The sequence below is a fragment of the Chaetomium tenue genome (genome assembly GCF_020726465.1).
Source record: "Chaetomium tenue strain MPI-SDFR-AT-0079 chromosome Unknown F5144scaffold_2, whole genome shotgun sequence".
Classification (NCBI taxonomy): Eukaryota; Fungi; Ascomycota; class Sordariomycetes; order Sordariales; family Chaetomiaceae; genus Chaetomium; species Chaetomium tenue.
In genome coordinates this window covers 1404904-1420494 of record NW_027117330.1, presented here as the reverse complement: position 1 = coordinate 1420494, position 15591 = coordinate 1404904, and the positions used below count along the sequence as shown (strand labels likewise).

Below are 15591 nucleotides of genomic sequence, written 5' to 3'. Positions count from 1 at the left end.
GTATTCATTAGCCCATTGGCCGCCTCCCTCTTTGTCGAGGCAAAGAACGTCCTTGTCGGTTCTAATTCCTTTTCGAGAAGCCATCCCAGGCATCCCCTCGTGACTTGTTCATCACCGGCTGGCTAGGAGCTCCGATTGGGCACTCTCCGAGCACGCGAGAGGGACACAGCAGTCGAGGACGAGACAAGGGGGACACCGCGGTGCCAGCGAGTAAGAAACCGGCTAGGGACTTATGCAGGGCTTACGGTTGTCGAGTCGAGCCCGATGACTCTATGTTGGCAGCCCAAGGTCAGCGCATGCTTATTGCTCCTTACGTTCAACAACACGAGCCGTCGTGGTCTCAGGCCACCATCTGAGTCAGAGCGGTATCATGTGCTGAGTTACTCACGTAACACAGCAGAGACACCTCTCGCCGTTCACCAGGATCCCAAGGATGAAATCGAGATTCTTGTCTCTCATTATGCATACAGTCATAAGCTTCATTATCTCAACACCCTTGGCGTTGTCCCGAGCCGAAGCCCCCTGGAATGAGCGCCACCATGACAAATAGAAACACACACACACACCCTCTCTTCCCTTTCCCCCGCTTTCTTCTTCTCTGAGATTGAGGAACAACATGAGACTTGACCCGAAAAAAAGGGGCTGGAGGGGGGGCGGCGACATAAGGAAACCCAACCAAAATCCGCCCATAACATCCCGATTGCCAATGTAAATGCATGCCCCTTGCCGGTACGGTACCCTTCCAACCAACATCGACCCAAGAATTCCATCGCGGATTGTCGGCGAGAGAAATGGTAGCAGGTGTTGGCGCGGGCTCATCTCGCCACCACCAACCGTTGGGCTTCGCTTGAATGGCGGTAAAGCTTGGTCGTGGCCAGCAACCACGACAATTCCGCGGGCCCAGGAATGCGCAAAAGAAAGAACACAGACGAGATCCCCCTTTTCCTGATAAGCGCGGAAACTGCGGCAAACAGAAACAGGAACCAGCCAACGGCCATGCGGAAGCATTGACCATTTAGGTTTCGCCCTTGCTGGTCGGGCAACAGGTCCCAAGGATATCACGCCACCCGCCAGATTGTTATGGCAGCAGTAGGTTAACCACTCATCAAGTGTTGGGGAAGGAGAGGGAGGGAAGCACAAGAAGCAGCGTTACCCCCCTCCCCCCCCCTGTTCCCAGCTCAGAAGCTCTGCCCACCCTTACATGATATAATTCCCTCCATGTCCGCATCAACTCAACCACGGCTCATTAGAACGCGCGGCGCCCGAGCCACCAAAGTCCAGCTTAGGCATCTCGATCCTAGGCGGGGCCTCGGCCGCGGCACGGGTGGCGGTCGGGGGAGCCAGCTTCTTGGGGGGGCTGGCGGGGCGGGCGCGCTTGGCCCTGGACTCGGGCGGGGGCCCGTAGCGGACGTCGCGGACGTCCCAGGCGTCATCGTGGGCGGCGGCGACCCAGCGGCGCAGGCCGTCGTGGACGGCGCCGTAGAACTTCTCCTTGCACAGGCGCAGGCTGCCGCCGAGGCAGCGCTCCCAGCCCGAGATGCGCAGCTGGGCGCGCAGCGCGTTGCGCTCGTGCCGCGTCGGCCCCGCGCACGCCAGGATCGCGTTGAGCAGGTCCAGGTGCGACGCCAGGTAGTTGGTTGCGTCCCACTCCACGCCGCCGACATAAGGGGCCGCTGGCACGGGGGGCCGCTCCTGCGGGAAGTGCCGGGCCTGGTAGGCGAGCTGGTCGAGCGGGGGTTGGTCGCGTGCCGAGGAGGAGGTGGTTGAGGAGGAGGACGTCTTCCTATCGGCGGACGGCAGGGCGACGATGTTGAGGTTGTGCAAGAAAATCCAGAACACCTCCTTGGTCACGTTGACGACCTCCTTGCACCAGACGCGGTAGGGCCGCTCGCGGCGCATCTCGAGCACAAAGTCCACGGGCCGGTCCTCCTCCTTGGGCTCCGGGTCGCGGAGGAAGCCGAGCACGGTCTGGGCGCGGGTGGCGCGCTCCTGGGGTGTGGCGCACTCGATGTAGGTCAGCAGCAGGGAGGTGATGATGTTGCGGGTGGTGAACTCGCTGGGACCCTTCTTCTCCGGGTCGAAAATCATGTGCAGCAGGGCCGGGAAGAGGGTGGCGTGAATAGAGTGGAGGTACTGCAGGGCCATGTCGGTGGTACAGAGCGCTTTGAGACACAGCAGGTTCTCGTGCAGTAGCGCATCCTCATGCTCCTCCCTGCGGGGCGGGGGGACGTTAGCCACGTTGCTGAGGGGGAATGGGGGGAAAAGGTAAAGTGCGCATGGGTCCGGGACCCCTGGCTGCTCCGAAGGCTGTATCCGAGACAACACGGCGGCAGGCAGGCCGCCGTGCCGTCGCCGCAGCAGCAAACAGCAGCAGCAGGAGCAGCAGCAACACCATGCAGGGTCGCATGACCAAGCCCAAAATGGACAAGACGGGTAAGAGAAAAAAAAAAAAAAAAGAGGGACGTACCTCCACTCAACAGCCAAGATACGGTGTAGCAGCTCGACGATTTCTTTCATGCCGCCCTGGCGAATAAAGTCCTCTGTCCAGGCGACGGTCTCGTTGCGGAGCAGGAGGCGCAGCTTGTGCAGCTTTCCGACCTCGACGAGCTCCGGCTGGTGCACCTTTTGCAGGTATGCCACGAAGTCGCCGGGAAGCTGCTGGCCCTTCACCTTGGCCAGGAAGCTGCTGCCGTAGCTGGACGAGAAAGGCGAGGGCGGCGGCTCGCTGACGAGGCTCTCGGTTGACTTGGTGCGGAAGTGCCGGCCGAGGGTGCTGTCGCCCTTCTTCTTGGCGGGCGAGGCCGGATTGTTGGATTTGTTACCGGTTCCCCGGACGATGGTTAGGCTCAGACCCCTGCCGTGCTTCTTCTTTTCCTTCTTGGCGGGGCTTCCGCCGTTATTTTCGTCCAGCTGTGGCTGCTGCTCGGGGAGACCTGTGGCCGGCGGACCAGTTCCGCTCCCCGCTCGCGGTTTGCCGTCGTGCGAGGGCGGGCGGTCCATTTTGGCCTGCATTTCTGCCCAATCCTGCCGGATGAACTCCATCTTGATGGTCTCGCTCAGGTTTCGCATCTTGTACCGCTGGTTTTCGGGGATGTTTCGGCGGTCCAGCATGGCCTCGAGATGCTTGGCGACGTCCTTGGGGTCGATGGCGGGCATCTCGGGTGCTGGCGTAACAGCTTCCGGCGCCGACGAGTTGCTCCTAGATCCAATCATGGGCCGGGGCGCGGCTGCTGACGACGTGCTGCCTTTCCCCCACGTCAGCCGCTTTGAGCGGCTGTCACTACCGCCCGACCCGGTCGACCCCTTGGTCGTGTCGTCTTCTTTGCGGCTAATGTAGGTCTGGAATGACTTTGGACGTGGCTTCTTTTGTAGGGATGGTGCTGGCGCACCGGCACGGGCCGCGGGAGGGTAACCGCTCTTGATGGGCATGTCAACAGGGGACTCCAGGCGTGGCGAGGGCGGCCCGAAGTGCGGTGATGCAAATTGCGCGAATATGGGGGTAGGCGGAGCCAGGCTGGTGTAGTGGTCGCTCCCCATCGAATTGGGTGGCGACCTGTTCTCCTTGTCCTTCTCTTTGGTCGGGGCGTCGCCCTCGTCCGTTAGCAACTGTTTCAAGTTCTTCATGGACTTGGGGCGAATCAGCGCCGCCAGGCTGGTCGCCGACTTGGCCTTCTTGGGCTTCGTCGGCGAGTTGTCCCTGGTCTTGGGCGGCTTGCTCGAGTCTCTATCCCTTCCAAAGGCCCTCAACGAGATGGTAGAAAACCCAGTCTTTGTTGGCGACGCCGGTGGCGGCTGGTCACTCCGGCCGCCCCGGTCGCGCCCTCGCCTCTCGGGAGACCGCTCTTGTCTGTTCTGCTGCAGCTCGCCGAGGGCGTGGGCGTATCGTTGTGGCTCCATGGCCGCTGCGGCTGCCGCGTCAAAGCCGACGTGGAACACGCCGCTGTGCCTGCTTGGGGGGAGGCTCTGTTGTGACATGTGGAAGGCTGGTGTTGTGGCTATCGGCGCGACAAGAGGAGCGGAGGGTAGGGCCGAGCCGTCCGAATTGTTTCGCTTGTGGCCGCCGCCCATGAGCGAGCGCAGCACCGATGACTTGGACCGTTGATGGTGGCGCGGTACGGCGTCGGCGTCGGTATCGGTAGGTGGTGGATGTGAGGTTGAGGATGCCGGGAGACCGTGCATCGTGTTTAGGCCGGTCACGGAGGACATGGCTGCTGTTGTTTAGATGAGGGATGCGTGTTGCCGTGGGATGCGAGACAACAGATGCGCACCCGAGGTTGCGGTGTCGGTGTCTCGGAGACGCGCCGTTCTGGAACGCCCAGGGAAATGCCAATCAATGCCAATACGAACCGAACTCGAATGCCAATGCAAATTGTAAATGCTAGAAGAAAAAAAAGAAAGGATTGTGAAAGTAACGCCAGAAGGAGGATGGCACAGTAGCGGACACAAAACAGCACGCACACTCTTGTCGGATTGCCGCGAAACAGTGTTAGGCCATTGCTGTCAGAACCATGGAGAAGTCCACTGGCTGACCCAAGGACCAGAGGTCGTCCCGTTGGAATGGGATGCGTGACTTTCTTGACAGGTACTGCTGGAACGAACGGTGGCAAGTAGGGATGTTCCAAGTTGGGCGTGTTGGCCTGGATTAGACCCTGCGGGTTGTTTACAAGGGGCCGTTGCTGAGCAACCTGCACGCACTTCGCCCGCAACCCACTGGCTTCCCTGGCAATCGCGCGGGCCGCTAGGGTCGGACGTGCCCCGCAGCACCCCCCACTTCCCCGCATCGTGTTGACAGCCCGCCGTTAAGCGGTCAAGAATTGGAGAAGCTTGGCCGTTTTTGTACACACATCACATCACACAAACAGAAACAGAAACATTTTGAGGTTGCGCACTTTTTTTTTGGGCAATTCTGCTTACTGTGTCTGCATGTACTGTTGATCCTCGCCTGGGTAGCCGCTGACTCCTGCAGCATTGCCCATCACCAACTCATCAACCCCTTGCCCCGGTCAAACCCGCCCCGTAGCTGGCTCTCCGGCTTGACCACTTTCCCCTGCAGCACCGTAAACTTGACGATGCCCTCACAATCCTCCGGCCGCACCCTTGCAAGCCAGATGCACTGCGCCGCTCCGACATCCCCCTCCGCCAGCACGTTCTCCTCCCCCTCCCCCTTTTCCTCCGTCCCCTTTTCGGCTGTTTGTTCCGCCCCCTCTCCCTCTTTGTCACCACTCTCCTTCCCCCCATCTTCCTTCTGCCCCTCCCCCTCCCTCCCCTCTCCCTCCGCCCCTACCTCTACCCCTTGCGCAGGCTTCTCCCCCCTCCGATAAACCATCACATTCGCACTATACTTATGCCCGCCCACATGGCTAATAAAATAAATCCCCACCCCCCCCGGCCGCTCGTCATCCAGATCCCGATACAACCCCAACGGCTGCAGATGTCTTTGAAACTCCCTCCGCAGCAGCGGCGCGGACTGGCCGCAGCGCACATCGCGCGTCTTTTGGCTGCACAGCAGGATGAGCGCGCGGTGCGGGCACGCGCGCGTCGTCAGGTCCTTGATTGCGGCCGGGGTGCCTTCGGGGAGGGGGGCTGGGAGGGAGCGTGGGAGGGCGAAGGGGGTGAGGGGGGTGGTGGTGGTGGGCGCGTGCGAGATGATGGAGGTGAGGAGGGCGGGGACGGTGGCCGGGGTGACGTTCTCGATGATGGTGAAGGCGGGGAGGAGGAGCACGCTCGTCGGCTCCGAGTAGGAGGTCGTGTGGTGGGGGGTGGGGATGTTGGAGGCGGAGAGCATGAGCCGCTGTTTAGGGAGCGCTTGTTAGTACCTAGCTGATCACGGTAGGTAGGTACGGGCGACGTAGGGGAATAAGGAGAGGGAGGATAGAGAGGAGGGGGGAAAGGTAAGGGCGGGACAACCACCGCAAACATACCCCGTTCGTGGGCCCCTTTGCGGCGTCAATCGCCTGCATGATGCTGCCCTTCTCGTCGGCGACATCGCGCACCCAGTCCGTCTTGCCCGTTGCCACCAGGAGGTGTGTGCTCCACCCCTTGACGAACCCGTACAGGTCATCGTTCTCCTCCACCTTGAACCCCTTCGGGTACTGTATCGAACAGCTGGAGCAGTCGTGGTCGCAGTCCTCGCCGTCGACGGCCTTGTCGACCTTGGGGAACAGGTCGTGTATCGAGGCCTTGCTGCCCGAGTCGCCGATCGCGAACGCCTTGGCGCTGTTGATGAGCGATTTCAATGCGCCGGCCATTTTGTTGGATTTCGGTCGTTAGTTTGGTGGACTACCGGGAGCTAGGTATGTACAACTTGGGATTTTACGCGGTCAGGTACAAAAAACCTAGCTTCCTGAAGCTCCAGCACCGGTACCCGATCCCGCTGACGGGGATGGGACGATGGGCCTACAACTAATAAACGAAGAAATGACCGAAGCCTTGTCCTATTCGGTCTTTTTTGTCGGAGGTAACGGACTAATGTGGAGAACGGCAGGATGATTGCGTCCGAGCAATCTTCTCTCACGTTGGCCCCCGCCAAATCATTGTTTGATCTCCAAGCAAATACAATCAGACGCCTCGTAACGCCGAGCGAGAATCCCACATCGCTTTGTCTCACCGCACCTGCCCATTCGGTCGACGGCAGCGGAAATGACAGTGGCTTTGCGCGGGCATTGCGTGATGATGCGCAAAAGCTGAGGTGGAAGACCCGATGGGGGTTGGCCTCCACCCATGATCTTAGATAACTTAACTTGGCGAACCGCTTATCAGATCATCAGACAAGCAAGGGCAAGCAACCCTTTCCAAGACACGGCATGTAGTTAGTGTATTCGTGTATCCATACGGTAATTAATCGTGGGAACAATGCCCAGTTTCTTTACTACCTACGTGATCTGTAAACACTGCATGTCTCTCATCCCCAGGCCAATTCTATCTAAGACGTTTCAGGCCCAGACCCAACAGGCCCAGTAAAACCCATCATCAGTCACCCCGCTCGTCTGAGCCCCGTTTTGTGTATGAAAAAAGAAGAAAAAAGAACCAGCCGCCCTTGACGATAATACGAAATGATATCAACGCTCCCCATATTTTAGCCCAGAAAACAACAACGAAACCTCGATTATTACACGATCCCCATCGTCCCATCAAGGAGTCCGGAAAGACAACCAACCAGCCCGGGGGGGTTCAATACCCCAGGAGCAAGCGAGCCGGCAAATTCTATTTTACCTTCCTCGCCTCCTCGTACTCGAGCAGCACCGACCCCGACACGCTCTCCACGCTTTCCCCTTCGTCGCTGCTGAATCCATCCCCGTCGGCGAGCGACATCCGCCTCTTCTCGCTCTGCCGCCGCCTCAGCTCGCCACGCTCCCGCATCGCCTGCCGAATCTTGCGGTTCGCCTGGTCGAAGCCCTCCTTGCTGTCCAGCGTGGTGAATCCGCTGACGGAGAATCCAGCCGACCCCAGCCCACCACCAGCGCTGCTGCTCCGGCTCCGGTTGCGGCTGGGCGGGCGTGTGGCGAAGATGGGCGCTTGGCCGATGTTGCTGAATGATTCGTTGCGCGGGATCGCCCGGCTCGACTGTGTCGTGCTGCGCCGCGAAATGGCGGGGCTGCCGGGGCCCGGTGACGACGCGCCGCTCTGGCTGCGGGAGTGGGCCGGGGAGCTGGGCGCCGAACCCGTGTTGTTGATGAACGCGTTGCTAACGTCGGCCGAGGCGCCCCGCTTGTAGGCATCAAAGACCAACCGCGTGTGCTCAAAGTCGGGGAACATCTCCGGGCCGATCTGGTTGATGATGTCTGTGACCTGCGCGCTGAGCTCGGCGCGGCGCTCGCGGAGTTGGTTGATGCTGTAGTTGGACGACGGGTTTATGCAGAGGGCCAGCGGCCTGAGCGACTTGAGAATGTCCATACCGACCTCACCGAAGCGCAGCGCCGCAAAAGTGATGGAAGGGAAGATGATCCAACCTGCAAAGAACACGGTCCAGAGCGATACCCAGTCGGGGACATAGCCGCTAAGCCGATCCACGTGGACCAGGTACATGGTCGTGAAGATGTAAAAAGCGTAGAGGATCGGCGCGAGAGCCAACGACACCAGGAGTTTCCATGTCGCGATAACGTCCTTGCCTTGAATCTTGACCGAAGAACCGGCAAGCGCGGTTTTAGCCTTTTGGTGGCTAATGTACTTTGTCGCTATGAATATGGGCGCGAATAGGAGGAGACCCGGAAGCACCCCCGCCGAGAGAATGATGAGCTTGATCAACCGGTAGAAGAAGGTAAAAACGACGATGGGCCACGACATTTTCCCGTATTCGACTTGGTGGTCGCGGATGTTCAGGTACCGAAGCTGCCTGTTGTACTCGGCAACCGACTCTTTGAGCTTGATGATGCGCGGGTCGTCCTTGTACTTTTCATAGCCCAAAGCCAACCGGCGGTTCAGCTCCACAACTACGGGTAACGGTAGCTTCTTGCCAGTAGGGTTATACAGCCTCCGCGCCGCCTGGATCACCATCAGGGTATCGTAATCAGGCGTTGAGACGGTAACAGCACCCAAGCCAGAGTGAACCATGTCCAAAAGCTGCCCGATCGCGTCTCGCCTCCTGTTATTCCTGTACATGTCCACAAGCTTGGCAGGGACTTCGAAAGGAGGACCGAATTCGACGACGGCCCTCGAACGAAACTTGTGGGCGTGGAAGTAGTTCATGCCAACGGGCACAATCCTGAGGCCGCAGTCGGGGGATTCAGCAAGGGTTCCCAAGGCCATAATGGCCACGCCCGCCTTGAGTGGGAGCAGCTCAGTGCGGTCGTGGCTACCACCCTCGGGGAAGATGCCGACGCACCCGCCCGACTTGAGACGGTCAAACACGGCCTGGTAGACCTTGGACTGATCGATGTGCGGGGCCAGCTTGTACTTCGTTCCTTGGTAGCCCGGCTTCGGGCCGTCAATATCGACGCTCGTAAGGTTGCCGTTGTCATCGATGTCGTCTCGCGCGGTGAGCTGGGTCAGGGCAAGCTTGCCCTTGAAGGCACGCTTGATGCGTATCTCCTCGGGGCCGAGAATGGCCGCAACGTCAACGCTCGCCCCGCTCTGGCCCTTCGCGGATGGGAGGAAGAGCATGCCGCCAACCTCGGCTTCCTTTTCGAAGTTTGTGCCAATGCCGCGAACAAGGGTGGGATCATTGATAGGATCAGGGAGGTAAATGGTTCCTTGCCCGGGTTTCGCCGAGTCTTGTGCCCGACCGACAGGAACGGAGCCAACTTGACGAGATGCCCATCCAATAAAACCGTGCACCGACTTCTGTGCGATGAGTAGGGAGACGCGGCGTTTCGCTTCGATCTTCAACGTTCGTTGGAGGATAAGGGCATCGACGAACTGCAGCACAAAGACATGGTTAGTCTATAGCTATGGTGGAAAGAGAGGGAGCTGCCTACCTGGTTGGCGTGGGGGGCCGCCACGAAGAGCACTGGGCCGTGTCGAGGGACCTTCCAAGCACCGCGGGGGTGGACCTCGCGGAAGAACAAGTCTGCCAGCACAGACATAATCCACAAGAACCCATCATATTTCCAGTTGCTCATGGGGTAGAGTTCCTTTGGGGGGGCAGCTTCCTTTGTAGCGCCCTGCTGGGCCCCTCTCGGCGCCTCAGAAGACATGGCGACGGTGTGGGAGGTGGGTGCAGAGCTCAATGGCAGAGTGGCGTGTCGGGCTCTGCCTCTGTGTCACGTTCTTTATGTTAATGGAGCGGAAAGGCGTAGAGCGTCAATCGTAAATCGTAATCAGGAATTCGTGGCTCAAAGCGGCCCGGTTTTCGTGTGCTACCGTGATACTCGATATCGTGTCATCCAAGTGAGAAGGTAGATGTAGCGTGATTGAGGTTATGTCGCGATCAGGTTGACCGTCGAAGTTGGTACGGGTTGAAGCTGAGGCAACGACGCCAAGACGAGACTGTCACGCGCAAAGCAGCTTTAGATATTCGCAATTAGTGGGGCAAGTCTCTCGCAACGGTCTGCGAACATTGAGGTGAAAGATAAGACCAAGATATTGATATTAACTCGTTTGAATTGGCGTATTGGGAGTGTCAAGCGAAAGGAAGGCCAAAGCAATAGCGACACGGGTTGGATGAAGTGAGGAAAGGCTGGAATGGCCGAGCAGGAGGCGACAGGAATGTGAATGCGACAGAACAAATTCGGCCCAGGTGCCGGCCAAGAACCAAAAATATGTGGGTCCCAACGATGTCATCCCCACTCTGCACCCAAGCTCCCTCCTGAGCCGTTGGCCCGGGCGTCTCGGTGGGCGTTCTGGCGCAGAACGGTGCCACCCCCAGAAAGCGCCCCCAGGGTCCATTGGCTGGCGAGGGGGCCAGTGGCCAGAAACAGCTGAAGGCCCCCCTCTCAAGCGGTTGACACCCGCATTCGCGCGTTCTAGCAACAAGGCAGGATGCGGCAAATGCAGCTGCGTGTAACTAACGCCAACCAGAACCGGAAAGGCGTGATGCAGAATTCTCAACAATTCGCCATCTAAATGATATTGATGGGGGAAAGGCACGTCGAGAAGAAATTCTTCGACGTACATACGATACCGTCGCATCAGTTGCTGACGGCACCGTGTAGGTTTCTCAACCCCTCCACTCGCTTCGCTCCGCCCTCCACTGGAGATAGATACCAATTAGCGAGATAGCGATTTATTGATCCGATAGCGTTCCCCCGCTGGCAACTCCATATCGATGGGTCTCGACCGACGACACTGAGAATTGACACAGTAAGCCCGCAGAAGATACTCTTGGGTTCCGTCACCTACTGTTGCTCGAGAACCCGAAACGGTGCGCTCCTCGCCACACTAGGTACATAGCAGTTTTTCCTCTTCGCCCGGGAATCCCGTTCCTTCAAAAATTCAAAAATTCAAAAGTGCCCCCTCGGTCCCGGCGCTCGGTGTCACCGTGGCCGGCCCGGTCTTGCCAAGCCTTGACAGGGCAGATGTTCCCCACCAGCATCCAAGCTCACACCCATGCGCTTTTGCATGTGACTGTTGATCGGCAAGCTCGCTGGCTGAAGGGTGTTGCGCGGGGGGCAGCGGTGTATATTCATATTCGTCGACAAAAGGGTTAGAAAAGGTTAGGTGAAGGAAGGTGAAAACGAAGAAATCAAGTTTTGTTACATTGATGTGAGCGCTCTTGATAAAATATTTGGTTGAAGCATGGTCTCCCAATGCATTGTAGCCCCCCGGTCTACAACAAGCTTCTCGGCGACCCTCCATATTATACTCGTACGATACTCAACACACAAAACCCATCGCACATCCAGCAGAACGAACCACAAACCCCAAACCCCAAACAACAACAACCTCACTTCTTCCTCCCCTTCCCCTTCCTCTTCCCCCCACTCCCCTCCGCAACACCCACCGTGCCATCCTCCAACTCACCCTGCCCCACCCTCCCCTCCCTCTCCATCTCCCGCAGCTTCTCCTGCCCACTAATAAACATGGTCAAATCGCGATTCATCTCCTTGAGCTCCTCGTTCTCCGCCCGCAGCTGCTCGACCAGCCTCCCCGTGCCCTCGGCCTCGCCCTTGACATGCTCGATGCGCGTCATCAGCCCCGCGCTGACCTCCTTCTCCTCCTGCAGCGCCTTGCCCAAGCTCCGCGCCAGCTCGGCCGACTTGGTCGCGCGTGCCTTTTCCTTGGCGAGCTCCTTCTCCAGCGCGGGCACCGTCTCGTTTTTGAGCACGCGGTGCTCGTCGCGCAGCACGGAGAGCTGCTTCAGCGCCTCGGTCGCCTGGTTTGATGCTGATTCGGCTGCGGCAGATGCCTTGGCGGCCTTGTCTGCTGCCTTGTTGACCATCTCCTCGAAGTAGACGCGCTGGCTCTCGAGCTGGCTGGTGAGGAGGTGGGTGTACTCCATGCCGATGCTGTCGAGCTTGGCGCGCGGGACGACGTCTTCCTGGGCCGCCGGGCCGCCTCCGCCGGGTGCTGCCGCGGCCGCCCTGGAGTGCCGATCGTTGGTGGTGTTGCGTGGCAGCTCGACCACCTTCCCGTCGCCCTTATCGCGGATCAGCCGGTGCACCCACATGTCGCCTGCGTAGTCCCAGACGTGCTGGGTCTGGAGCTCGAGGCTGAAGCTGTGCGCCGTCGTCTTCCAGTGCTCTTTGGCGTGGCCGCCGTTGTAGCGCCCGCAGCCGACGTTTCCACAGATTAGACAGATCCACAGGTCATCGGTGCAGTTGCAGTTGTTGCAGATGTTGGAGACGCCCGAACCGAACGGCTGTGAGTACGGGTTGTCGGAATCATACTCCTCGGTGGGTTTGGGGTTCGTCGCCCGGCAGACAGGGCATCCCGAACCTTTCCAGGTTTGCAGGCATGTGCAGTGGAATACGTGTTGGCAGAGAGTGGTCATAAGACCGGAAGTGTCGTCCATGCGCTCGAGGCACACCGTGCAGGTCGGGAGCTCGATGAGGTTCGGAGTCGGCGGTGGGAACGGTTTGAGGGAATTGGCCAGTGGGGAGGTAGGTGAGAAGCGGTCGTTGTTCCCCTCGGAATGTTTCCTTTGACTGCTGGTCTCGTTCGCTGTCTCGACTATGATCGACTTGATGAAAGTGACATGGCAGATTTCGGTCTACTCCGCCGTCAGTAAATCTGCCCCTCGGGGTTAGAGAAGCTGGTGGGTAACTCACTTCCACGCTATCAAACGGCTTCCCGTCAAACTGCTTCCGCCACTCCTGGGCTTTCCAGCTGTCCCGAAACTTCATCAAAACCATATATCGGTTTACCCTGCCGGTCATGATCATCCGGTAATGGCTGACATATCCCCTCCACTTCTCCCCAATGAACCCCAGAAAGTCGCTGGGCGACATGTAGCTGGGAACAGCGGGGATGCACAGAACTGTACCTTCGTCATCGCCTCCGGAACTGTCCTGCCCCTTGCTGTTCCCCTCTGCTGGCCCGTAATGTGTCTCCTGAGCTCCTCCCATCACACCCGGCTCATCACCCTCCCGGTAAAGGTGGACAACCCCCCACCCCACCTCGGTGTTCTTGGTCTCTAGTGGGGCATACCTCGCCTTAGTCGACAGGCCCATACCACCGAGATTCGGCCCCAAGCTCGCAGCCGGCGTTGCTGTGGCCGGCGTGACCGCCTCACCCCCCTCTTGCTTGTTCCCCGCCATCCCGATATCTCCGTTCTCTGTAGTAGGAGCAAGATCGAAGCTCTCAACGCGGACCCGTCCAAACCGCCAGTCCCGAACAGCCGTATGCGGGCCAATCCCGTCCTCGGCTTTGGGCGTGGCCTCGTCGTATCGGTGGCGGAACGGTCGTGGGCTCTCGGGGGGAGCTGTGCCGTATGGTCTGGCGGCACCACCGCGGCGCGCGCCGCAGTCGATGACCCTCGAGTTCACCGGCGGAGCAACCGTGCTTTCGTACGTTCCCGTTCGGTGGCTGCTACTTGTGTGCTCGCCGTCGCCGTGGGCGTTGTCGCTCGTGTAGGGGCTGTCGAGGTTGAGGTCCCACTGCCGCCAACGCGGGGGGATCGGTTGCGCGGGTTGCTCTCGTCGGGGTTGGGGTCGTGGGTGGGAGGGGAGCTCGTCAAAGATGCTTGCGCCTGGAGCGGAAATCCAGATATCGTGATCGGGTGTGGCAGCCTTGTTGTTGCTGCTGCTGCGGCCGACTTGCTTTCCTGGTGGGGGTGCGGTCGCGATCGCGGTCGGGTCGGGCGTCGCGTACAGCTCGAGCTTGAGATGGTAATCGTACGGCGGCATAGCAGCAGGACTGCAACTGCGCCGTCAAGTCGGGCCCAAAGGGTGCGCGGCTCGGGTCGCAAGTTGTTGGCGAGAAGTGAAGTGCTGAAAGTACGAGGAAGAGTGACTGTGTGGCAAAGATTTTGGAGGAGGGGTCATGGAGGCAATAAAGGCTCTGCTTCTCGAAGCTTGCCGTTTCTTGCAGCAAGCTGCATCATGAGTTAGGCGTGCTTGCCGTCACTGTTTGCATCACTAAAAAAAATTTACAGTTCAAGTTAAGATGACTTGCTTCCCCTGCTGGTGAGGTCGGGTCGCTTGCCACCGAAAATAACCTACCTAACCGACCATGCATGAGTGCCATGCATTCCGCTTTCGGAATGCCCCGCAACACATTACCAACAAACGCATCATTTCATCATCGTCACATCAAAAGCGCAAACTTCAGTTAGACTCAAATCGAGTAAATTCGTGAATGGTATCTCAATGGTACCGTGTCATCATGCTTGCTATTAGGGCGAGGTTTCTCTGGTCGCTGATTGCTGGCCGTCCCAAAACCGCTAAAACACCGTCATGTCCCCCACGTCCTCATTCCCAGGATCTCGGACCGCTCACTGGCCACCACGGAGACGCAACACCAAGTGGAGAGTGCTCTCCTTCTGGATGTTGTAGTCAGACAGTGTCCTGCCATCCTCCAACTGCTTTCCAGCGAAAATGAGACGCTGCTGGTCTGGGGGAATGCCTTCCTTGTCCTGAATCTTCGACTTCACGTTGTCGATCGTATCCGAAGATTCCACCTCCAGCGTAATCGTCTTCCCGGTGAGGGTCTTGACGAAGATCTGCATACCACCACGGAGCCGGAGTACCAAATGGAGGGTGCTCTCCTTCTGGATGTTGTAATCGGACAAAGTCCGACCATCCTCCAACTGCTTGCCGGCGAAAATGAGACGCTGCTGATCAGGCGGGATACCCTCCTTGTCCTGGATCTTCGACTTCACATTGTCGATCGTGTCCGATGACTCAACCTCCAATGTGATGGTCTTTCCCGTCAGAGTCTTGACGAAGATCTGCATACCACCGCGCAGGCGCAGGACAAGGTGCAGGGTGCTCTCCTTCTGAATGTTGTAATCCGAAAGAGTGCGACCATCCTCGAGTTGCTTGCCAGCGAAAATCAGGCGCTGCTGGTCAGGAGGGATGCCCTCCTTATCCTGGATCTTCGACTTAACATTGTCGATAGTATCCGATGATTCCACCTCCAGGGTGATGGTCTTGCCGGTCAGAGTCTTGACGAAGATTTGCATACCGCCACGAAGACGGAGGACGAGGTGGAGGGTCGATTCCTTTTGGATGTTGTAGTCCGAGAGGGTGCGGCCATCCTCCAGCTGCTTGCCCGCGAAAATCAGGCGCTGCTGGTCGGGCGGGATACCCTCCTTGTCTTGAATCTTCGACTTAACATTGTCGATGGTATCGGAGGACTCCACCTCAAGGGTGATGGTCTTGCCAGTCACTAAGTTTGGAGTCAGCAACAAGTCGAGTGCGGGGAAGAGGGGCCCGACGGTGCCTCGCGATGACAGCCGACCGCGCCCGCTGACGAGGAGTGTAACTTACAAGTCTTGACGAAGATCTGCATGTTTGCAGGTATTCTTGTTGGTCTCGAGTAGTGTTTGTGTGAGCAGATGGATGTCCTTGGTTGCGGATCAAAGGAAGTCGATGATGTTTTGGGGAAGAGAAGGATCTGGGTGGCAGAAGGGAGCTGGGGATGGTTAAATACTATCGGGCAAGCACAGTCGACTATGGCAGGCTGCCGCCGGGAAGCGGGGCTGTGAATGCGTCAGGAAGGCGCAACAGCCACAAAATGGTCAATGCGGAGGCAGAGAAGTGGAGCGAAGTCACC

General features: G+C 58.7%; 6 protein-coding genes across 6 annotated transcripts; all 6 read right to left on the bottom strand.

Moving 5' to 3' along the window:
- Positions 1–196: 196 nt before the first annotated feature.
- On the bottom strand, positions 197–1152 carry F5144DRAFT_102509 (uncharacterized protein). Its single transcript, XM_066782084.1, has one exon. The coding sequence runs from the start codon at positions 1006–1008 to the stop codon at positions 385–387; it is 624 nt and encodes a 207-aa protein (XP_066646136.1). The 5' UTR covers positions 1009–1152; the 3' UTR covers positions 197–384.
- Positions 1118–4346, bottom strand: F5144DRAFT_102470 (armadillo-type protein). The gene is made up of 2 exons (XM_066782083.1): positions 2468–4346; positions 1118–2212 (listed from the first exon to the last, which is right to left on the bottom strand). The coding sequence occupies exons 1-2, from the start codon at positions 4204–4206 to the stop codon at positions 1228–1230; spliced, it is 2724 nt and encodes a 907-aa protein (XP_066646135.1). The 5' UTR covers positions 4207–4346; the 3' UTR covers positions 1118–1227.
- A 527-nt stretch (positions 4347–4873) lies between these two features.
- On the bottom strand, positions 4874–5944 carry F5144DRAFT_560903 (Sucrase/ferredoxin-like-domain-containing protein). The gene has a single exon (XM_066788232.1). The coding sequence runs from the start codon at positions 5783–5785 to the stop codon at positions 4976–4978; it is 810 nt and encodes a 269-aa protein (XP_066646134.1). The 5' UTR covers positions 5786–5944; the 3' UTR covers positions 4874–4975.
- Positions 5945–6968: 1024 nt separating this feature from the next.
- On the bottom strand, positions 6969–9788 carry F5144DRAFT_101819 (uncharacterized protein). The gene is made up of 2 exons (XM_066782079.1): positions 9414–9788; positions 6969–9354 (listed from the first exon to the last, which is right to left on the bottom strand). The coding sequence occupies exons 1-2, from the start codon at positions 9630–9632 to the stop codon at positions 7204–7206; spliced, it is 2370 nt and encodes a 789-aa protein (XP_066646133.1). The 5' UTR covers positions 9633–9788; the 3' UTR covers positions 6969–7203.
- A 1310-nt stretch (positions 9789–11098) lies between these two features.
- F5144DRAFT_526236 (uncharacterized protein) lies at positions 11099–13721 on the bottom strand (the record flags this gene model as incomplete). The annotated part of the gene is made up of 2 exons (XM_066786827.1): positions 11099–12586; positions 12645–13721. 2 exons carry the CDS (start codon positions 13719–13721, stop codon positions 11321–11323), a joined length of 2343 nt encoding a protein of 780 aa, XP_066646132.1. The 3' UTR covers positions 11099–11320.
- Positions 13722–14308: 587 nt separating this feature from the next.
- F5144DRAFT_626727 (polyubiquitin) lies at positions 14309–15449 on the bottom strand (the record flags this gene model as incomplete). The annotated part of the gene is made up of 2 exons (XM_066792274.1): positions 15306–15449; positions 14309–15204 (listed from the first exon to the last, which is right to left on the bottom strand). The coding sequence occupies exons 1-2, from the start codon at positions 15325–15327 to the stop codon at positions 14309–14311; spliced, it is 918 nt and encodes a 305-aa protein (XP_066646131.1). The 5' UTR covers positions 15328–15449.
- Between the last annotated feature and the right edge of the window lie 142 nt (positions 15450–15591).